The sequence below is a fragment of the Lepidochelys kempii genome, chromosome 2 (genome assembly GCF_965140265.1).
Source record: "Lepidochelys kempii isolate rLepKem1 chromosome 2, rLepKem1.hap2, whole genome shotgun sequence".
Classification (NCBI taxonomy): domain Eukaryota; kingdom Metazoa; phylum Chordata; order Testudines; family Cheloniidae; genus Lepidochelys; species Lepidochelys kempii.
In genome coordinates this window covers 157003334-157026755 of record NC_133257.1, presented here as the reverse complement: position 1 = coordinate 157026755, position 23422 = coordinate 157003334, and the positions used below count along the sequence as shown (strand labels likewise).

The window sequence follows — 23422 nt, the reverse complement described above, 5'->3', positions numbered from 1 at the left end:
TAATTATGGCTACACTTTAGGGAAGACCAATTTCTCATATTACTGTTGTTGTTTTTATGGCCTTCACAATGTACTAGATGCTGCATAACCATGTAGGAAGATACAGCCCCTGCTCTGTAGAGCTTGCAATCTAAATAGACATACAAAGGGAAAACAAAAATAAACAACCCCCTGCCTCCCCCCCCCCCGAGACCAAAAGGTGTGGGGTAGCTATGGGAAAGTATGAATGTGAAGATCATGTGGCTACTTATGACTGTCTTTAGCATGGGTGTGTTTGGGGTTGAAATGGAAGAGGAGATGGAACAATAAAGGGAAAAAGGGAGCAGCATTAATGTTTTTCGGTTTTCTTATCTAAACATATAGAACATCATTTTACAGTATCTTCCCAAGAAAAGAAACACATGGGAACTTGGTTAGTCTCTAAGGTGCCACAAGTACTCCTTTTCTTTTTGTGAATACAGACTAACACGGCTGTTACTCTGAAACCTGACATGGGAACTTTGTACTTGATTTCACAGGGAGCAAGATTGGGACATTAATGAAGGAAAATGGTCATCTATTATGTGCCTTTATTTAATATGTCCACATTTGAATCAGTTGAAGCAAAATGTTCAAATTTCATTTCCTAGCAGTTTATTCCTCCTTCCCCAGTTTATTTCTTCTCTTCCAAGTCTTTCATTGGGATCTATGTATTTTAACCCCTATACAGCATCTAGTTTTCATTGAAGGTTCTGCTTTTTAATCAGTTCTCCAAGAATTCAAGATTCTCCCACTCTTGGGATAAGTGCACTCAGAACCTTCTGGAAAGCAGCATTTGTTGGGTCAATATCCTTCTCCACCTTCTGGAGGTGTAAAAGGCAGGGTAACCTCAAACAATCTTTCCCTGTACCTTTTAACTGTTGAAGGCCCTGTGAGCTGGGAGCCCACTCAAGCCCAAATTCTCTGCAAGTATAACTCCACTGACTTCATAACATCTTTATTTTATAAAACCAAATTCTGGGCCAGTTTAGACTTTACAGTGTCTCTAGTTTAGTTAATAAAATTTTTAATTAAAAACTATTATCTGATTTTCACAATCTAGACTGTTTTGGCCACCAAAAGCCATCAAAGTAACTTGATTGATTATAGTGATGTTGCAGCAGCAGAGGTTTGGGCGCTCACCTAGATACATCACTATTTTTTCCCTTTATTACAAACTTTTTTGCATGCTTTTTTCCCCTTTAAATAGTGTAGTAAGTCACTTCTGTAATATGTGTTTGTTTTTTTTAGTCTTTTTAATTGCTGGGCCTGTGCTATGGCATTTCCTTCTTAGGCTGCTTCCCCTTTCCCAGAGTCAGTCTTCCTCTTTGAGTGACTTTTTTCCTAGGGTGTAAGTCTAGAGGACATGATCTTGGAGTTATTTGTTTATTTACTGTGGTAAATAATTTAATAATTTTTTCCTATCTTAGTTTGCTGAGACATAAAGAGACAAGGCTCGTCTTAAAGCTTCTGCTGAGCAAAAATCTAGATCGATAAGATCAGGTGAAGAGTTTTAATGAAATTTGTAATTAACCAAATTAGAAACACTGAATTCAGATTTGGCCCAGCATTTAGGTTTTATAAAAAATAAGTTCCTCAAAACCTCAGATAATAAAATTGTTTCCAGTTAAATATGCTGAAGGATTTTTAAACAAACATTTTCTTGCAGTGTTTTTGTCCACACATTGTTACATTGGTGTTACAGTATGAGAGTCAGAAATGGAAAATGAATAGATTAATTTCTGTTTGACTTTTCACTGAGAGAAGTGCCAAAAGAAATAAGTTAAATAATGAAGAAAGATTCGCAAAAAATATTTCATTTCTATCAAGCTAAGGTGGACAAAGGTCACATTAAAAGAGACTTTTATTCTAATTGATGACATTAAGCTTTTATTTCAAAGAAAATCTGCTGGCAGAAGCACATGCTTTTGTTATTGTGTTGGCATACATGATCATTAATATATGACGATAACAAATCAGATGCTCAGAACTTTGCCTCCATGTGACGAAGAAATAGCCAAATGGTTTACATTTAGGAGTAAATTCAGTGAGATTTTTTTTTTTTGTGGGAACATAGGAATATGGGAATTGAAATCACCTCACAGTTCACTGCGTCTGGTCCTGTGATTGCAGGCAACTCCATTTTACTATCCAGTTCCTAAATTTATCAAGATCAATTTTAAAACTAGGTAATTACACCCTACTGCCTAAGTAATATCAGCATCTAAATGTTCTGTACACACAGACAACTTATTCGTGTCCATAAGAGCTGATTACTTATTCATGTCTGTAAACACAGGCTGAGGTGGCCAATATGGCTTACTGCTTTGAAGGCTGGCCTTGCAATGAGGTCAAGTGACTTTCCCCACTTGCTTATTTGGGATTAGAATACAAAATCTGCCTGCCACCTAGTTACTGGTTTTAACTAGTCAGCCATGTTATTGTCAAGTTTCTGTGTGTCCATTTTGTGTTTGCACACAAGACTTATCTTTCTCATTTTAGATGAGAAAACACTTTCTTTGTATGTCCACTGAACTTCTAAAATATAATTTTCTAAAGTTTTTGGTGACAGTAATATTGTTGTTCTGTACCATAACTGTCATGTCACATGAACTTGTAAAAATTTTTTTTGAATTTTTCCTGCTGTTTGTACTTTCATTTGCCTCCAAGGGGTAGGACTCACTGAAGGCTCTATCCTGCCATGCATACTGATTCCTTATGCAGGCTAAACTCCCATGGATTTATGTGTGAATTTAAACTGCAGGATTTGTCCCTAAATTAAGTCATTAATATGGTCTTTGTATATCCTATTCCTTGTCTTTGAGGTAGTTTATGAAGATCTTTCTGTCTAGATGATTAACCTTCCTATGTGTTCCATTAAAATATGCAAAAAGAATTTGGAATGATACATGGTCTTTTAAAATTCTTTTTATTTACCTCGTTTCCTTATTTTTTAAGCAAATATGCCCGTTTATCCATTATACACTTCTACTTCTACTGTGCTATTTAGGTACACTTTAACAGTAGAATGTTTCTTTAATGAATTCCTATTTGTTAAATAAATACTGTGTAATGTTAAGAAATTGCTCAATACTTTTATTGATATGTGAAATTCTTTTTTTTGGTAATTGTTTTTTGTTTTGTTTGCAGAATGCTCTTTTTAGTTGCATTAACAGAAACGAGAGTAAGTATTCTCTATATAGTTAAATTTAATGTTTATTTTTGTCCATTTTTATTTTCCCTTCTGTATTCTCAGTATTTACACCCCTACACCTGCAAGGGATGGGGGGAGGGAGGGAGCACATGAGTAAAGTTATATGCTTAAGTGTTTGCAGGATCAAGCTTTGTGTGTATTTTTGTATATATATTTAGTTTAGATGTGAATGTGTATATCTGTTTATCTTCTCTAATTTTTTTATTACTGGGGTATTTGAACAGTTTCTTTGAAGCTTATCTGTTTCTGCTACTTTACTCCATTTTATGATTTAAAGTGAAAAATAAGTAACAGGCATAGATGAAACTTCAATCAACAAAGTTACTGTGTTGCTACAAATGTCTCTATTAGTAGAAAAAGAATGGAGGAGAAGAAATGAAAAAAGTTACACAGATGGAATTCTCTCTTGATAAAACATTTCCCAGGAAGTGTCTCTGTGTATTTAATAATGTGGGAAAAATATTTTATGTGAATGAGCCAGATTTATTGGATCTCTTGTTTTTTGAATTGGGGTGTAACCTTTTATAACTTTTATGTTGAAATGTCCCCAATTAATATTAAGTTGTTAAAGATAAGAGCGCAATAAAACCCAACTTAGTTTTCAGTTTCCAACATCTAGGTCGGTTACAGAAAAATTTATTTAGATCACTGATTGACACTTTGATAAAAACCAACCTTATTTAAAAGGAAAATGATTAATTAAACAAACAGGCATGCAATTATCTCTTATACAATACAACAATTATACTTACACTTTTTTATCTTTGAGTTTATTAATCGGTGATCAGTCCACTGACTGAAGTACAGTTTTATATTCCTGGAACCTAATGGTATCCTTTTTTGTTACTTAGAGCATTCTTGCAATTTAGCAAAACTACTCCTTTTATAATATGTTACAATTCTAATTAACATTAAACTGCACCATGGCATAATTATAGTTCTGCCACCTCCTTATTGGCTCTTTCCATACACATTCTTTAAATTAAGATCTGGGCCAAAGTCCTTCCCATACTATCAATACAGATAGCATTTTAATAAAACATTCACAATTCTTAAAAACAATAATTAAAAAACTTGCTCAAGCTTGTTATAAACAAAGCATAACGGTAACATCTTGCTAACTTTTACTTTCCCATAAAACTTTATCTCCAATTTATCTCTAACTTTCTCACACTAGCGACTTCCGTTTTCCAGACCCCTCTACACTTAGGTCCAAAACCTAACTTCTGTTTATTTCTTAATCTAAGCTATCCTATAGGTTACAGGGGTCAGCTGCTCTCTTTAGTCCTTTGTGTGTATATTCTAATTGTACTATAATACATGTATGGTTGTATTACAAATATGTAAAAGCAAAATAACTGAAACTAAAATCTGACTGTGTCACAAAAACTCTCTCGAGCCCAAGACTAGCTGTAAGGATTTTTCCACCCTTGGTGAACCCAAAAAATATTGGCCCCTTTACCAGCCTGCAGACACACACAATTTCCATGCCTCTGATAATTATTTTAGTAGAGTTTTCAAAAATGGGGTCCTTCTTTAGAATAGTAGTATGAATATCATTCTAAGTCTTTAAGTGAATTTATTGACTGAGTACGTATGTTCTTTTTCTATATATTAGTTTCTGTGCACAGAAACACATAGGTTTTTTTTTCATGTGTTTCCAGTGGGATCAGTTTGTTGCAGTTATGCAGGACATCATACAAACTGCCGGGAATATTGTCAAGCAATTTTTCGGACAGACTCTTCTCCTGGTCCTTCACAAATAAAAGCAGTTGAAAGTTACTGTGCCTCTATTAGTCCTCAGTTAATACACTGCGTGAACAACTACACACAGTCATATCCAATGAGAAACCCTACAGATAGTAAGTAAAACATTATAAAATGTTTATAACATTCCAAAATAAAAAAATAATTGTATTGAAATGGAATATACAATACATTGTTAGATTTTGGGGTGAGTGTTATTAATTGTTATAATCTATTAATGCCATAGATCACTTCCTGCTTTTCTTCAGATGGTTCAATCTGCTAGTATTTAAAACTAAAGAAGCATCTGCTTGCTATTGTTGTTGATTTTATTTAAAATGTTTATGAACACGTTGTAATGTAAAGCAGCATGGTAAAGAATACATTTGTTGTTGTCATTAGATAGCTGCCAGTGATAGATGACAATTTTTATTCTCTTGAATATTTAGGTTTGTATTGCTGTGACAGAGCAGAAGATTATATCTGCCAAAGTGCTTGTAAAAAGATTCTAATGTCAAAGAAAACAGAACTTGAAATTGTTGATGGACTTATAGAAGGATGTAAAACAATGCCTCTGCCTCAAGATCCACTCTGGCAGTGTTTTCTTGAGAGTTCAAGGTCTGTTCATCCTGGAGTCACTGTGCATCCTCCTCCTTCAACAGGCCTTGATGGGGCTAAATTGCATTGCTGTTCTAAAGCAAACACTTCCACATGTAGGTCAGTAGCCTTTTTGTTACTCCTCCTTCGTTAGAAACAATTAATAGTGAAAATGCTCCAGAAGCTGCCCAGGTAACAGATGTTCTCATTCAAGTGTCAAATTGGGGTGGTTTGTAGAAACTCAGCAAATTGGCTCCTCTCCATGGTGTCCGTCATCTTGTGCTCCAGTTTGAACTTTCATGAAACAATATCTTTCAGGCTAGAGCTACTCCTTTCATCTTAGGTGAGTACCAACCAAATTTTGGAGAAACACCCAATGAATATGCTGTATCCATGCTGGCTGAGTGCAGTGGCAGATATTGGGGCAGGATGAAGTGGGGCATTTAGTTGCTGATAAGAATTAATGGGGGAAGAATAGCTTAAAGCTTCAACTACATATATTTTTCCAATTTGACCCACCACAAATATATGCTTGAAAAACTTGCCAATATGGCCTTCACCAGCAAAAGCTGTGTAGTGATTCTGAATTAGAACTGAGCAAACAGTTCATAACATATAATGTATTCTAATGGCATGAGTTTTTTCTAGTCTCATATGTCCATGCACCATTTAATGCTTGAATAATTAATTTTTAATTATTAACATGTTCTTATGTTCTTAAAATGATTCATGAATTGAATCAATTAAACATAACTGTTGTGTAGTTTATGACATAGGTTACCTAAATTATTGTACAAATTATGTAGTAATTTATAATAATCCCAGTTTACCCCATTGGAGAGCTAAATCATCCAGTAAGATTACAGAAACAATACTATATAACCTAAGCAACTATCAGTAGTGTCAGTTGTGAATTTTACAATCATTAACAATTTGAAATTTGCTTGTGGCAGATATTCTGGCTAAAAAAATCTGTTTTGTAAACATTTGCAATAATAAAGATTAAGTGTGTTAATGTGCACAGAAAGCAGATCCCAAATGGTTGCAGTAAAATGAAAATTCACTTTTGAATTCAATATATATTTTGAGATTTTTTTTTTTGTCTACTTGCTTGGATCTTCTCTAAATGTTCCATTCCCTTTTCCCTCTGTATTTGATTCTCATCTGTTATTTATTAAATTTGGTTAAAACTGTAGGTATAGCAGGTCAAGGTTTCAATAATAAGCCACTATTTCTTTCAAAATTAAACGCTTGCCTCCAAAGCCGCTTAATTTACTGGTGTAAAATCTAAGCTCAGCAAGAGATTACCCATTTGCAAATTTTATGAGCAAAACTGATTTGGACATTTAGAAGATTTTTTGCATGTATTTAATAAAAAAACCACAAAAAACCACCAACAACTTTTCGCCGGTATCTGTTTTGGGGTTTTTTGGAATTCATATGATTCAGAAACACCTTCAGTGCTATAAATGAGTTTAGCCTTCGTGTTTTCACTTTATTTTAACATGTGTTTGGGAGAAGACTCAAATACCTGAAAGATACTATGCCTATGGCTAATTTTATGATTTTTCATTGGGTTTTCAGGCTATGATAATGTTAAAAGAACATTATTAAGGTTGCAGAGTCAAGCAGTCAAAAGTTAGGAAATGCCAGAAATAAGGTTGCTTGTACAACCTTAAGTTTTGTATGTAAGAGGATGCTCTGTGGGGATGGTGCATGCACAGTCTGGTCGGCACTAGAAATGTAAAACACTTGAGCATGTTCTGTCAGCAATTTTCGCTGATAAAACCGAAGAAATCTACTGAGCATGTGCAAACTGTAATTTTTTTTTAATGGCTTGTAACTTTGCAAAATTTGGGTGAATTTTCACGGAGATGGCAAAATACACAACCCTGATAGAAGGGTCACCTCTCTAGCCAAATTTCAAGTCCCTGCTCCAAAGCATGCAGGCGCTAGAGCTGTTCACAAAAAAAGGTCACCAGAGTTTGACGTGGGTAGAACAATGTGTCCCCCTCCCCTCAATCTCGTTTTCTGAACAGCTCAACTGTTTTGACTGAAATTTTCGAAAAAAAAATTCTGCCTGAGGGAGACCTAAAATATGTAAAATTTCATCCCAAATGATACATTTGGCACAGTTATAAGCAACTGAAAACAGGATCTTATAGTGGAAGGTATGTCCTGGAATTATGCAATGCTGCTTCTCCTCCAAGATAGAACAATACAGTGCAGAACAATCAACATGGTATCTCTTTTGTTATTTACTTAATTTGATGATAAATTCTCAATTTATTTTAGTCTGCCTTCAGTTTTTCAATATGCTGCAGATTTTTATATTTCAATGTGAATGGTATTGCAGTCATCTGGGAGGGGAAGCTGGAGGTCTTGACAGCTGGGTAAGGGACAACTGTAGTGTTTGCCACCCAGGATGTGTGTAAAATGGTGTGGGTATTTTTGGACCATGAAAACGGCTGGACTTTCTTAAGCTTTGGGTACTGGGGGAAGACAGACATCTTCTCTTGCTCCCCATTTTGGACACAAGTGTATATAATCTGAAATTGAGCAATGGGATTAGACATTTTCCCCTCCTTATTGCCATCTGAGTTACCACCCACAGAAATGAGTGGGGCGATTCTCACCTCAGAGTTACTGTTTCAGGCTCTCTGCAAACTTCAGTAGGTATCTTTGTATTGGTTGTACCCACTTCACATTTTGACATTTCCTTCACAAGCATCACAGCTAGAGGGTTACTTTGCTATTTAAATGAAAGCTCCTCACTTTGGAGAACACCTGAATGGTCTGTCTGCAGCCACATATTGGGCCCAATCTTGCAAACTGTCTGGATGTCAAAAACTTCAGTGAGAATTTTGAAGGATGTGGGCTTTCATGATGAGGACCTGTAGTTTCTTTTTGTATGGTACAAGACTTCTGAAAAATTGCTTTTATTTTAATGTTTTTCAGGGAGTTGTGCACTAAACTTTATAGCACAAGCTGGGGCAATACACAGAGTTGGCAAGAATTTGATCGCATTTGTGAGTACAGCCCAGTTGAAGTTTCCATGTTGACCTGTTTAGCAGACGTTCGAGAACCTTGTCAGCTGGGCTGTAGAAATCTCACTTACTGCACTAATTTTAATAACAGGTAGGATAAATGCATTAAATATTTCATCAAGGAATTCCTGTGTGTTGAGTAAATATTTTCAGATTTGTATTCTGCATGTTGTAGGGTTTTTTTTCCCAAAGATTGTTTTGTAATCAGATAGTGACTTTTTATTTAATTATTAAAGTAAAATATTTTTAGAACGGCTCTTGAGAAAGTGTTTAATTTTGCAACATAAAGCACACTTCAGAAAGACATACTCAATGCTATCATGATGCGGCTGATTGGAATAAAAGTTCATGTCTATAGTAAAATCTTGCTACTCGTTAGTAAAATGTTTTCCCGACTGTTCATTGTACAGACAAATAGACGTTGCTTGCTCATTGTTGTTTTGTTTTAGATATGTGTCTAGTTCTAGATAAGTATCTATTTCTACACATAAGAATACAGTTTCCACAAATGTTCTTAAAATTGCTGTGCCATTTATGAAACAAAACCTGGACTTTTTTATTATTTTCATGTTTTTCTTTAGTTTGAAATATTTCAGAGACCAAATTGTCAATTTATAAATAAACCTTCAGTTCTTAAAAGCAAAAAAGCTGGGTTATCTTAAATACTGTATACTGTATATTGCAAAATGTAGCCAAAATGCATAGTTTTTCATGTTACATTTTAAAATTTTCCTGAGAGAGTGTTAGAATGTCTCATAATGATCTCTTCTTTTTCAGAATTCTTATTCTTTCAGAAATATAAAAATCAGAGTTGTATTCAGGCAGCTTTTTAAAAAAGAATTTGAATTTTCCCAGCAGATTGTGATGGTGGTAAATATGCTCTGAAAGAATACGAATGTATACATTTTTAACCTTGTCCCTTATTTAGTTTTAATATATGTGTAAAAATAAGGTACAAGGTCACTAATGAATATATCAACAATTTTAAATGTGTATATGAAAGTCTGTCACTGAATTAGATCCCTCCAACTTTGTCTAGGAATTACGGATAATGATATAGACACAACAGGTGAAATCGTTTGAACACTTTATTTTCTCATTTTTATTACTTTTAAGGTAGCTTCTTGAAATTATGTTTAAAAATCATTTCCTTTCAGGCGTTCACAATTGTCTTTTATACCACTAATGACACATAGCATAGGGTTGTAGAATTTGTTGTATAAAGTAAATTTATTTTTCCCTGCTGTATAAAGATGCTATATTAACTTTTTCCTTTAAGACCAACAGAACTTTTTAGAAGCTGCAATGCTCAGTCAGATCAAGGAGCCATGAATGACATGAAGCTTTGGGAGAAAGGAAGTATTAAGATGCCATTTATAAACATTCCTGTTCTTGACATTAAAAAATGCCAACCAGAAACATGGAAGGCAATTGCTTGCTCACTGCAGATTAAACCTTGTCATAGTAAATCTAGAGGAAGTATTATCTGCAAGTAAGTACATTCATAAGTCTTTTTTACTTCAGTAGTTTTTCAGTTTACATATAAACCAAAACCACAATCTACTATAGTACTGGGTTTGACTTGTGTTAGAAAAGGCAAACACAGAAGGAATGTGATATTGAATAGTTGATGTACTTCCAGTAAAGTGAATGGGAGTTGAAAGTCCTAAGCCCTTACTTGAATAGGGTGTAGAGAAGAATCTCTCCATGTTTCTATTATAAAGATCATTTTTCAGGTTTTTACATCCTGCTTTACCTATATAAATAGACAAGACAGAGGTTGGAAGGGCAACCAGTGGTGCAGAAGAGACTTGTACAAGGTCACACAGCATATCAGTGTAACAATTGACTTCTGATTCTCAGGAAAGTGTACTTTCCACTAGACCATTCTGCCTCTCCTAGACAGACTAAATTATATATATTATATATAACCATTTCTCTGCAAGACTACTGCCTATCTGGTTTTTCTTGATCCCTGCAGTGCTTGAATTGGGGGAGAGTGGAAACTCTTCATCTCCTACCTGAGTTGCATTCAGTACAGTTATATATTCTCTCTTTTTTTAGTGATGTGATCATCCTCTTTCCCCTTTCCTAGCGTGGGGGTTTGCAGTCAAATGTAGGACAAGTAACAAAGCATAATTTACGAACCTTCAAATTCAGTTTTTCCCCCCATTCTTTTATTTGATTCTCGGTCTCCTTTCATCTCCCACTTTCTTTTAAATACATAACATTTTCTTCCTCTTCTTTTTCCATTGTTTTCTTTCCCCTTTTATTGTTTTCCTGTCTTTTTTTTCTTTCCCCTGCTTTCTCTCCAACATAATCTTTTTTCTCTGTCATTAGCTTCCTTATTTCCCCACGTATACGAATAACTTTTCAGTTTTCTTAATCGCTCTTGGGGGAGCACAGTTTGTATTTTCCGTCTGGTATTGGCTTCTGGATCCTCTGTGGATGCTTTCTGGGTGGTATCACCAATGGGTACCATAATTCCCACACAAATGGTGCTGGATGAGTCGTCTTGTCCTAGTTCTCACCCTTTCCAATCATTAGGAGTGAAAGTGAGAAGTGGGCCACATCAATAGTAAAGGGGGGAAAAAAACCCGTCTCTGACAGGAGCAGCAAAGGAAGACACAACCATTCTTTTTGAGCTCCACATGTATGTGGAGGGTTGTGACACTCTTCTCAGAGCACCCAGAACCATAAGCCATTGTGTTACCTCTCTGCAGCAGCAAGAGTGAGTTTTTCTGGGGCTTAAACTATGTGTCCGCTCCTTGCCACACCAGTCTGTCCATCTCACCAGCAAACCAGTGAACAGGTTCCCGAGTTTCCCAGTCCCTCTCACTGAACACTCACAGAAATTAAGTTTTCTGCCTCCAAGGAGACAGTGCACATGCTCACCTGTTGGATTAGCTGAGGACTTACACTTTACTTCATTATAACAGCACTGAGATGATTTATAGTAAAACTAAGAGTAAATGTATTAATAAAGAACATAGATGTAAGTGATACTAAGCAAGAGAAAAGGAGACAGGTATGGTTACAAACAAAACAAAATAAAACACACTTTCTAGTGTTTACGCTGTAACTTTAGCAAGTTACAACTTGGTTTAATCAGCTTTCTCACTTACTTCAAGACACTGGCATCATCATCCTTTGGGTACGAGAATTGAGCGGTCACAGACTGAGAGGATGTTGGCTCTTTGTCCTCTAAGTGATGGATTACTAGAATGTATTTTTCCTCCCCTTGTATTTTCCAAAGTCTATAGTCTTTGTCTAAAGAGCCAAGACTTCCTGGGGTTCAGAGTCTGGTGCTTCCCCTGGTATGCTCATCTAGGCGTTTCCTCCAGCTGCTGTTAGCCTAATTGCTTTTTTCCTTATATGTAAATGTACTTTCTTTGTTCTCTGCCTGTAATGCCTGTAAATCCACACTCTTCTTCAAGTGATTGCACATGTCCATTCCACTGTAAATGTTTGTGTGCGTCAGTGCACAGTTGTCAGAGAGTTTTTACTCTTAGCATTATCCATCGGTGGCCTCAGCACCCTCTGCTGTCTCATGCACATCACACAGGTACCGTACGCCTGCTTAGTTCCTTCCTACTGCCTGTGATAATTGTTGGAGCTCCCTGTCCTTCTGCAAGTTTTTTCTCAATACCTTTTTATTGTACCCATGTTTAGTTGAGTTAGTAAAATAAAAATAACAAAGTTGTGAACTGGAGAGATGCTGCGCTCTGAGTTTCAAGGCCCGCCATTCTTGCGGTAAGGCTATGCCTGTTAGTGACCCTCACCCCAGCTGCCTTAATTGCTTGGAGGAGGCTCATGGAAGGAAAATGTGGCATTTGTAACAACTTTAAGCCCTGTTTGAAAAAAGACAGGGAAGCCAGGTTAAAATGTCTGCTGATAGAATCAGTTCTGAGGTCTCCATCTGAGCCCTCTACCTTGGTCCCTGAACCAAGGACCTCTGCGTCTGTTAGTAGTGCATCTCTGGCATTATGAGTTCCAAGAAGCAGATCAGTATCACCGGTGCTGAAGAAGAGGCATTGGAAATTGGACTTAGTGCTAGAGTCAACAAAAGACTTGAAGAGAATGAGCTCTTCTAAAGACTCTGGAGTGCATGCAAAGAGGAAGCGCTTCTCGGGGCACACCTCTAAACAAAGGAGTTCGTTGACTGCAAAGCACAGTGTGGCCCTGTCGAGACCAGCTTCAGAAGCACCTTAATCAGCAACTTCTCACACCACACTACTGCAGAGTGTTTTCCTGGTACTATCTACTCCTGAGGCATTTGAGCCTGCAAGGGAGTTGGTGAATCTCTCAGTTGTGCCATTACCAGAAGTTCAAGAGACTCACCTGGCACTGTCTCCAAAGGTACCACCTCCAGCAACTTCACCTAAGCATTGAGCAGCTCCATTGCACATGGCCATCAGGGTACCAGTGAAGCTGGTACTGTCCAGGAAAAAGCTGCAGGTAGTATCCCAAGATCCCCTTTCTTCAGAGCTTGAGCCTCCTTCTGCGGTACCAGTGGGTCTTTGTCCTCATCAGACTCTGAAGTTGGATCCTATGTATCCCAGCTTAGTCTTTCACCTCAGGAGGACTATGTTACCTGCCTGCCCTGGTTTCTGCCTGAGTACCAGCAGGGAGTTTATAGGGGGACCCTTGGGCTACTCATAGTTGGGGTTGGGGGCTGTACCAGTGGCCCTTTTAGAACCTGTGGGGTTTCCCTCCCAATCAAGAGCATCCATACAGCCCTCTCTTCTCCATCTATTGAGTGTCAGGAACATCGTTCCCACAAGCACCATAGCGTTGGTACCAAGTTTGACACTCGGGAGAGTCATGATCCGTCTCTTGAATAGCTGCAAGAGGAGCAGGAACTGAATCTGCTCTGGTATCATTAGCATTCTCTTCCTCATCCCCAGATGAGGCAATTTGCAATGGAGCCTATTTCTTTACCTCTGAATTATTTTAAGACTCCTCAAGAGCCGTGGAGGAAGATGGCTATGGCCCTAGATATTCATCCACAGGAGGCCCAGGAAAAATCCCACAAGCTGGTAGACATTCTGACATCTGTGGCTCCAGCTGAAATAGCTCTACCAATAAATGAGCCTATGTTAGAGCCTACCCAGATCCTCTATCAGACCCCAGCTTCCCTGCATCCAACTGCAAAAAGAGTGGAGACATGGTACTATTTCCCTTCTTAGAAAGCTTTGCTGGGATGCTACAATTTCACCCTGGGGATGCTGTTTCAAAATTCAAAGACCAACTCTCAGATGAGGTGAAATGAGCTCCTGACTTTAATAGGGGAAGGTGAGCTGGTCATCAGAACAGTTCTGCAGATGAATCAATGCAGCAGATGCTGCAGTGTGCAACATGGCCTCTGCTATCATGAGGAGACTCATCCTGGTTACACTCTTCTGGCCTCCCGCGAGAGGTGTAATGGACAGTTCGGGACTTACCCTTTAAAGGGCCATTGCTCTTCTCAGAAAAGACTGAGATTCTGCATAATCTCAGATTCTAGAGCGACCCTGAAATCCCTGGGAATTTATACCCCAGCAGGGAAGTGGAAGGCTTTCTACCCTCAACAATCTCAGCATTTTCAGTGGTTTGCCCCTTGAGCCCAGGAACTACCAAGGAGAAGGAACAGAGCTGGCAAAAGATGCCCACCACTACCCTCTGCTTCAGCTGCTGCTAGTTTGTCAAGGCAGGTGGCATCTTCCAAGAGCTTATGTTGATGGGCAGGTTGAGAGCAGTCTGTCAGTTCTAGGAGTGACATCTTTTTCTTTTCAGTTTTTGCGAACAGCCTGTTCCATGTCCATGGTGCTTGGCCCACATCAAAACAGTTGGGTGGGTTCTAAGCAAGGTGGAAGTGGGATATATGCTCCATTTTGTTTCTACCCCATCCTTCCCTCCCCCTTCCCTGTCCCTATCAGGGACCCCCTCACGAGAAAATATTCCTATTTTCTGTATCTGAAACATCAAGGATTAGCAGTTAGCTCAGTTAAGGTCCCCCAGAAGCTGTATCAGCATTTCATCCTCCTGTGGATAACCACTCCTTTTTTTTCCTAACCTGATGGTTGTAGGATTTTTAAAGGGCTTGGATAGGATGTTTCCACACACACAGAGCCCTAATCCATCTTGGAGTCTGAATTTAGTGTTAAAGTGGATGAATCCTCCCTTCAAGCCTCTAGCGACCTGCTCTCTGTTACGCTTTTCATTTTTAATTGCCGTTACATTGACCATGAGAATAGGGGAGTTGAGGGCATGAGTATCACATTTTCCATATATAGTTTTTTACACAGATAAAATTTACCTTTGTTCGCATCCAAGTTTTCTTACAAAAGTGGTCTCCTCTTTTCATATCAACCAAGTAGTTTTCTTACTGACCTTCTTCCCTAAGCCTCACGGTAATAAGGGAGAGGAGACACTGCACATTCAAGATGTTAGAAGAGTGTTAGTGTTTTATCTGGAACTGATTAAATCTTTCAGGTCTTTTTCTCAATTGTTTGTTGCATTTTCAGACAGAATGACGGGCAGTCTGGTTTCCATGCGAAGTGCTTTCATGGCTATCTGGTTGTATTTGTCTGTGTTCCCAGTTGACTAATAAGGAGCCGTCAGATAGTGTATTAGGTCGTTTGACTAGATTTCAAACGGCCTCTTTTTCTGACCTTTTTCTGGTTCATACGCACATATTAGACATTTGCGAAGTGGCAACCTGATCATCATGTCACGTGTTTGTTGAGAGATTGCACAGTGGAAGACAATCTAGAGACAATGCTAAATTTAGACAAGTCGTCATCCAGTCACTGTTCAAATGGATTTTGAACCCCCCCCTCCACACAAAACTGCTAGTGAGTGATCTGTGGTGGAATGGACATGTGCAATCGCTTGAAGAGGAAAAAACAGTTACTAACCTTTCCGTAATTGTTGTTCTTCAAGATGTGTTGCACATGTCCATTCCATGACTTGCTCTCTTTCCCCTCTCTATTGGATTTGTTCTGGTAGGGAGGAACTGAGGGGGGCCTGAGGCAGCTCAGCTCTTTATGCCTATGTGATGTGTGAGAGAGCAGAGATTGTTTGGGCTGCGCTGATGGTACTGTTACGGGTAAAAGGTTTCTGACAACTGTTCACTGGAGCGCACAAACACCTAAAGCGGAATGGGAACGTACAACACATCTTGAAGAACAACAGTTATGGAAAGGTTAATCACTGTTTTTCCTTTGCATAAGGCAGGCTTGTTTATCCACTGCCTCCAAAACATATTTTAGGAAACATTTCCAGCACGTATACACATAACTTCTCATACAGAAACGGTCCATATATCACACAGTGTTGTTCATGACCAGTGTGACCAGTTCTTGTATAATCTCTTACAAGACCGTTTGCCGAAATATCCTGACAACAGTGTGTGTGCCCTTTGCCAGCTGGCATAAAGGGGCTCTTAAGGTCACAGAGGTTTTTGTTGATTTTCTTGTTGTTTTTGCTTTGGCACAGTTACAAAACAAACTCTCCAAATCCAGGGTGAAAAAACTTGCAGTTTCAGCAATAAGTTTCTATAATTCCTATCTTCAGACCATAAATGTATATCTCTCTGTATGTTTGTGTGTGATTAATGGTGTAAATGACTGGGGGAAATTAACTTTTTTATGCTTCTCTAAAAAAATTTTTTTTGCCTCCAGTAGTGTGTTCATTCTGTATAATTTATTTTCTCTGAAGATCAGATTGTGTGGAAATTCTCAAGAAATGTGGAGACCAAAATAAATTTCCTGAGGGTCACACAGCTGAAAGCATTTGTGAACTTCTGTCTCCAACAGATGACTTTGAGAACTGTATCCCTTTGGATACATACCTTAGTAAGTACCAAAATATCTGTGCAACAGGGTTGGAATGTAAAATGCTTTTGAATTCTAAAAATTTAGTTTTCCATTTTTTAAAATGGAATCACATGAAATTGTTCAGCTGAAAGTATTTCATCTAATATATTGGACAAGAACCCCAGCATGGCTTCACTTCTCATACTCTGCAGCTTCACTGGATGTGCATTGACTTATATTAGCTGAAAATCTGTCCCATTGAATTTTAATATTAATGTTCTTCAAAATAATAACGTCTTTTTGATAAGGTTAACTAACCTGTGTGTCAGAAAGAACCCCTTCACACCCAAAAGTACTGAGAAACAAGAAGACAATAAAACATGACCCCCACATTTCCCTACACAAGAGAAGACATCTGTCACAGTTTCAGGGTAATTGCATCTACATTCTTTGCTCCTTTGTCCACTGTAGAAGTACTCATTCAGGTCTCAGGCCTTCAGCTGTTCCACTACCATCTGAGCAGAGATTTGAGGCTACACAGCCCCCTGCCATATACTGTGATATCCCAGCAAGCCAGTCTGCCTAACAGCCAGCACTTCTGCTGTGCTTTACCTCTGAAGGCTATGGCCAGTGAGTGCTGTAGCTCACGAAAGCTTATGCTCAAATAAATTGGTTAGTCTCTAAGGTGCCACAAGTACTCCTTTTTCTTTTAGCCGTTTCAAGTTATCATACAGCTCATTCTCAGCAGAGTATATTTATTGGGGTAAAAGGACAGAGAGAAAACATACATAAAACTATTCATGGATTTATATGCTTACTAAATATACCAGAGATTGTCCACGTGTTACCCGGGGTTCTTTCAACCCAAAGCTCTTGGTAACTTTTACTCTATGCGAGGTGGTGTCAGGAAATAAATCAGGGGAGACATGGCTGTCTGACCGATAGATGGCTGGCACAAATAGGACAACACAAGAGTGCTTTCACTTAAAGCTAAACTTTACTTCGTCTCAAGCACTTCCACATGTCTGCAACAGGTTAGTAAAACACCCCCAGACCTTGATAATTACCAAAGCTGAATGTGGCTCTCGAGTGATACAGCGGCAGGCTTCCAGTGGCCAAATCTTCCATCTGCCGGTGGGGACTGCAAGATGTATCCGGAGGGAGAGTCTAAAAAGAGTCCCACTATCTCAAACTTTTTTCCCTTATTTATAGATTAGTAATAGAATGACATGTCCCTTAAAGAAAACTTGTTAAGTAAGCAGTTTCAATGGTCAAGAGGTTCCTTCTGATTATGATTAACCAGGTGTGGGTTTTTCCCGAGTTTGCAGCCTTGAGGCCCCAATAGACATTCCTGGGGCACATCCTGCTCTTCTAAAATGCATGTATCAGCAACTTCAACACAGTTCTTATCAGGAAGGACGCAGGGTCAAGCTGCCCTTTCTGTGGCACCCAAAACCCCCTCGCCTCCTGCCTTGGTCAGGTTGAGTGCAGAATGGCCAATTTAGAGCCTGCTGACTTGTCTGCTTTTAGCAATAATCCATAGTGGTTTCAGGCCCTTTACTGGTTTGCCAAAGTCTCCCCGTACACACGAGGCCCTGTTAGGCCAAAGTCTTTTTTACACTCTCCCTCCCCCCGCCCAAAGAAACTAATACACATTATCTATATTGATACAAAGGGCTGTGAGTACTTTATGACTCGTACTGTCTGGCCTGTCTTTATTACAATGTTTTTTTTGTTGCTGTTTGAGGTTTTTGTGCTTTAAATATAAAATACAATATGTGAATGCAATATCTGTCCCAGCATCCTTCATAACACCCTCTTCTCATCATTCCCAGAAGTGGTTTATTAAAGATTCTGAGATGCATATTTCTGTATTTGAGTTACCTTTCCCATGTCATTGTCTCTCCTTTCCCCTCACTTTCCTTTTTCTCTTTATGCAAGGAAGTCATTACTACAGAGTCGAGGGAAACTGAGTTGAATCTTAACAGTTCACCAGTGATACCAAATTGTCTTCAAGAAACTATGTATGTTTCCAATTCATCTTCAGGCTGAAACTATGTACGTTTCCAATTAATCTTAAGGCTGTCCTTTAACAACCCTGCTGTTGCTGTCATGGGGTTTCTTTTGTTTAGAGACTGCCAATCAGTCCCAATTTATGTTTTGTGTTGTAGACAAAACTTATCTGGGGAAAAAGATTGATTAAACACATGGTTACTTGTGAGTAGAATTTGGGTCAGGGTTTTCAGGAGTGAAGGGCTTAATATGATAATCCATTACAAGTAACCTCTCATTTCAAGCTTCTACATAAGCATTCTCAACAGTGGAGAATGAAAGATTTGAAGGAGTTGTATGTGGCAGAATAAAACTCGGTGTTCAAAATAGGAAATGCCATGCTTTATTAGAAAAATTATCATGGACCTCATTATTATTTAAGTCACTGCAGCTGATCTGTAATTACAATTTCAGACCCGAGTTCTTTAGGTAACATTGTGGAGGAGGTTACACATCCATGTAATCCAAATCCTTGTGCTGCCAATCAGTTGTGTGAAGTAAATAGAAAAGGATGTCAGTCTGGAGAACCCTGTCTTCCCTATTTTTGTGTTCAAGGTAAGAGGTCTGGACTGCTATTTACACTTTAGCTGTTAGTTAAACATGAATTGTAGAGATTTTGCTAAACATTTTAAAATGTACTGGTAATATACCAAAAAAGGAAAAACTGTTTTAAGATTGTCACAGTTACCATTTTTTCCCAACAAGGGAGGGGGTGTTGTCTTTTCAACTTTTTGGGTTTTTTAGATCTCCCCAAGAATTTCTCATTTCCCTTTTTTCATTTTTCTCCCTTCCCTCAGAAGACACACATGCTAAGGAATTTTCTGTCCGGTAGGAGATCTGAATGTTTATTTTATTTCAATTTAGAATAAAGAAAAGTGTGCAGCCTCTGAGCATCCTGCTAATTATTTAAAATTACAAAAACATAATGTAATATGAATCAACTCACCCCTTCAGCAAGCAGCAGCATACAGTCAAATACTACTTCCCTACTTCCCAGGTGAAACAAATGACCCTGCAGTGAGTCCTGAAAGTCCTCAGGTATCGGCTGTTTTAGACCAGGGTCTCGAGAACATTCCAAGAGCCCTGAAGGTCCTTGTGGCAAATGCCTGACCAGTTGTCCTTTCGACAATATTGAGAGTGATATAGCAGCAATGCTTCCATTAACCTCTACTCTGACCTGTATTAGAGAAAGGTGGTATCTCAAGTAGTCTGGTCCTAGGCTTAATAGGTCAAAAATAGCACCTTTAAAGTCTTTCCAGAAACTTGCAGGTAAACAGTGCAGGTCCTAGAGCAGTGTCAGGTGTCATCTAATGAATGGCACCCGAGCTGCCTTTTGCACCAAGTCCAAATGCCAAATCATGAATTTGAGATGTAGCCTCACATATAGGGTACATTGCAATAGTTTAACTTTGAAGTGGCAGACATGGATGATGATAGCAAGATCCTCATTTAAAAGATATGGCCGAATTCAGATATGGTAAAATGCCTTTTTGACTGCTGCTACCTGATTCTCTAACCAGACTTCCCAAGTCATAAACCCAGTCGCCAAGGGTGACTGAACACCATCAGTCTTATGGACAGATATCACCACCATTTCTTTCAGTTCCCTTTAAAGAAGCAGGATTCAACCTGTGGCCTGGAGGCCACTTGTGCCCCTAAATTTTGTCCCTTGAGGGCAATTGTGTTAGGAAGAATATTTTTATTTGATTGTGAATTGAAAATATGTCCCCCTGAGAGAGAGAGAGAGAGACTGATTTAATTGAAGTTTTTGAATCAGCTCCATTGCTACTGGGAATAAGTAGAGGTTATCACCTCCCCAGCTACATCCCACCATTTCCCTGTGCAGCCTCAGGAGCATCTCTGATGAGAGCTGGGAGTGCTCTGAACAGCTGCTGTTACTTTACTCCTGCAGCTGCTCAGCAGTTTCCCTCACTGGCCATCTGCTATATCGCAAAGGAAGGAAGGGTAGCTCGCTGGTTGGCTGTTCCACTACCTACATCCCTGCTGGGCTGTGGGAGCCCTGGAGAGAGAATGGACAGGTGCTTGAGTGGCTCTGCCTGAGCTCAGAGAACTAGTTAAAAGTATTGATTGTGTCCCACTTTTATGAAATAGTACGTTTGGCCCTGAGGCTGAAAAAGATGTATTCCACTGCATTGGATTGCACTGGACTGACCTTGTTACATGAGAGTGATTCAAAGTGGCTGATCTAGGAGCAAACAAACCCATTGCTAATGGAGACAGAAACTGTATTTCAGAAGGTTGAAATGTGACTAACATCTTCCTTGTGTTTAATAATTATTTTAAAAATTGACAATCCATGGGTTTAGTTTAGTAATTAATTAGTTACTCTTATCTTACTTAAAACAAAAAAACCCCAACTTTAGTTCTTCGAGTTACTGTCCCTAGGGGGGGCATCATGTAAGGTACCCATACACCTTCGATCAAAGATTTGTTCAACAGTGTCAGTGGGTCCATGCTTGCGTCTTTCATTTCCATGTGCTCCAGAACAAGGATATATAGGGAGGGTCAGCTTTATTGCCACTCAGTTCCTTTTCAACCACCTGCGTTTAGAGACAGAGCTTTGCAGTGTCCACTAGCTTATCTTCTAGCTATCTGTATCTTATTTTATTTTAGTATTCCTTATTTTTTCCTGGGCACAAGCTTGCCAACTTTGGACTTGGATGCCGGCATCTATTCTACCACTGGTACCGACTCATCTGCCAGTACCCACTACTCTAGCTCCTCTATTGGACATGGGATGATACGTCTTCAGAGTAAAATATTTCTGTCCAGGATTTGATTACCTTTCCCTTACAGCCTCCATCCCTTGTCATGTACCCTGACAAGGATACTCTGGGAATTAGTCCAGTGTTGGCAGGAACATCCCTGGGGCCCCACCCCTTTTCCATATGCCTCACCATGTTGGCATTCTACCACATGGGTCCCCTACACTGACCAGTTTTACAGGATGCCTTGATGTAAAAAGGCCCACCAAGAGGAGCCTTCAGGCCCAGAGTACCCCTTCCACAGCAAGCTCCACCTTCTCATGGAGACTTTTTTTCAGAAGATCAGGAGCCAATGGTTGAGGAGGAAACACCTCCTTCCAATAAATGATTGGCATCCCCAGATGAAGCAGTCCTGTCCCCTCCATCATCCTGCAGTGATGACTTTAAAGTTTTCTGGGATCTGATGAAGAGCATGGCTGAGACACTGCTAATTCCTCTTGAGAAGGTTCAGGAGGCCCAGCATTCCCTATTGGATATTTTCCACACTCCATCTCATCTACTCGAAAGCAGAGCACTCAGACCACAGCGAGGTCTTGCTTACAGCTCCTTGGCCATATGGCAGCCTGCACATTTGTTATGCCTCACTCCAGATGCCTTCAAGCCTGGCTCGAACTGTTTATACATGCAACAGACACAGCCTGTCCAAAAGTGTCCATACTCCAGAAAGTCCTCGACCCTCTCTTGCTGGAAGGACCCCTGCAAGGTCTGCATTGGGACACCTTTTTCATATCTACCTCCCATAAGGACCATCACCTCAGACACATCTATGCTGGGTTCAGGAGCTCACCTTAAGGACTTCATATCACAAGGCACGTGGATCCCCAGGAATCATTGCTCCATACCAACATCTTTGAGCTATAGGCAGTCCATTACACATGCTGTCATTTCTTATCCAATATCAAGGACCACTTTGTAAGTATTATGACAGACAACATGGCAATGATGTACTACATCAACCAAGGAGGAGCAAAGTCCCTGTCCTTAATTGCAGAAGCAATAAAACTCTGGAATTGGTGTCTAATCCACCAAATCAATCTCTCCAGCATACCTAATAGGTCTGCAGAACACGATTGCAGACTATCTAAGCAAGCATTTCCTTCAGGATCATGAATAGGAACTGAACAATCATATGTTTTGGAAGATCTGCCTCATCTCAGGCTTCCCAGAATTCTCCTGACTGCCACGCTCTGTGCGCTGCTATATGCCTACCCTCAAATGCCTTTGCTTCTCAAAGTCCTAAACAAGCAGAGAGAGGGAGAAAGCAGACAGGTTGGTTGTCACACCTCATTTGCCTAGTGCTGAGACCACCTCTTCTCCTCCCTTTGGTGACAGACCACCTGACCCAGAAATCAGACTGTGTAACCTACACCAACTTCTCATTGCTACATCTTTGACCATGGCTCCTTGATTGCTCTCTGGTTTAGAACAGGACAATTCTCCTGAGGACAATTCTCCTGAGGTGCAGCCTGTGCTCCTAAACAGTAAGAAGCACGTCCTAAGGAAAACATACCTGCAGAAGTGGAAGCATTTTTTGTGCACAGTGGTTGTTGTCTTCGTCTGAGTCTTCTCTCTCTACCATACTGGATTACCTGCTGAATTAAAAACCCTGGGATTTATCTTTCAGGTCAGCCAGGGTCCACCTGGCTCCTATTACAGCCTTTCACCAACCAGCTGAGGGGGTTTCAGTTTTTACTCCCCTTACCACTAAAAGTTTTCTGAAGGGTTTGACCAAACTCTTTCCTCCTGTAATACAGTCCACTCAACCTTAATTTAATGCTTTGAGGGAATAAAAAAAACCCTTTGAGCCCATGTGCAGTTATTCTCTTCTGCACTTGTCTCTTAAAACAGCCTTCCTTGTAGCCATTACTTCGGCCAAAAGAATAAGTGAACTGGGAGTCCTTATGACTGATCCACCTCTACGCTGTGTTCTGTTGAGACAAGGTGACTATTTGTCCTCATCCTCATTTTCTGCTTAAAGTCTTGTTGGACTCTCATGTCAATCAGGACATCCAGCTACTGGTTTTCTATCCCAAACCTCATGCTTCAAGGGAAGAGGCCAGTCTACATCCTCTAGCTTTCAGAAGAGCCCTCACTTTTTATTGCCACAGGACTGACTAACTATTGCCTTTCAGATCCTATCTCCATTGATGAGAGAATAAAAGG

General features: G+C 39.3%; 1 protein-coding gene across 9 annotated transcripts in view; it reads left to right on the top strand.

The window, feature by feature from the left end:
* RECK (reversion inducing cysteine rich protein with kazal motifs) overlaps positions 1 to 23422 on the top strand; it is a 144293-nt gene that overhangs the window by 68884 nt on the left and 51987 nt on the right. For 8 of the 9 annotated variants that reach the window (XM_073332540.1, XM_073332536.1, XM_073332543.1 and 5 more), the window contains 7 exons: positions 3169 to 3202; positions 4897 to 5094; positions 5428 to 5695; positions 8534 to 8713; positions 9902 to 10114; positions 16324 to 16460; positions 18888 to 19028. In XM_073332540.1, coding sequence (XP_073188641.1) covers positions 3169 to 3202; positions 4897 to 5094; positions 5428 to 5695; positions 8534 to 8713; positions 9902 to 10114; positions 16324 to 16460; positions 18888 to 19028 — 1171 coding nt within the window. Of the gene's footprint in view, positions 1 to 1467; positions 1522 to 3168; positions 3203 to 4896; positions 5095 to 5427; positions 5696 to 8533; positions 8714 to 9901; positions 10115 to 16323; positions 16461 to 18887; positions 19029 to 23422 lie in introns of those variants that run through there. The other variant, XM_073332542.1, reaches the window with a different exon arrangement.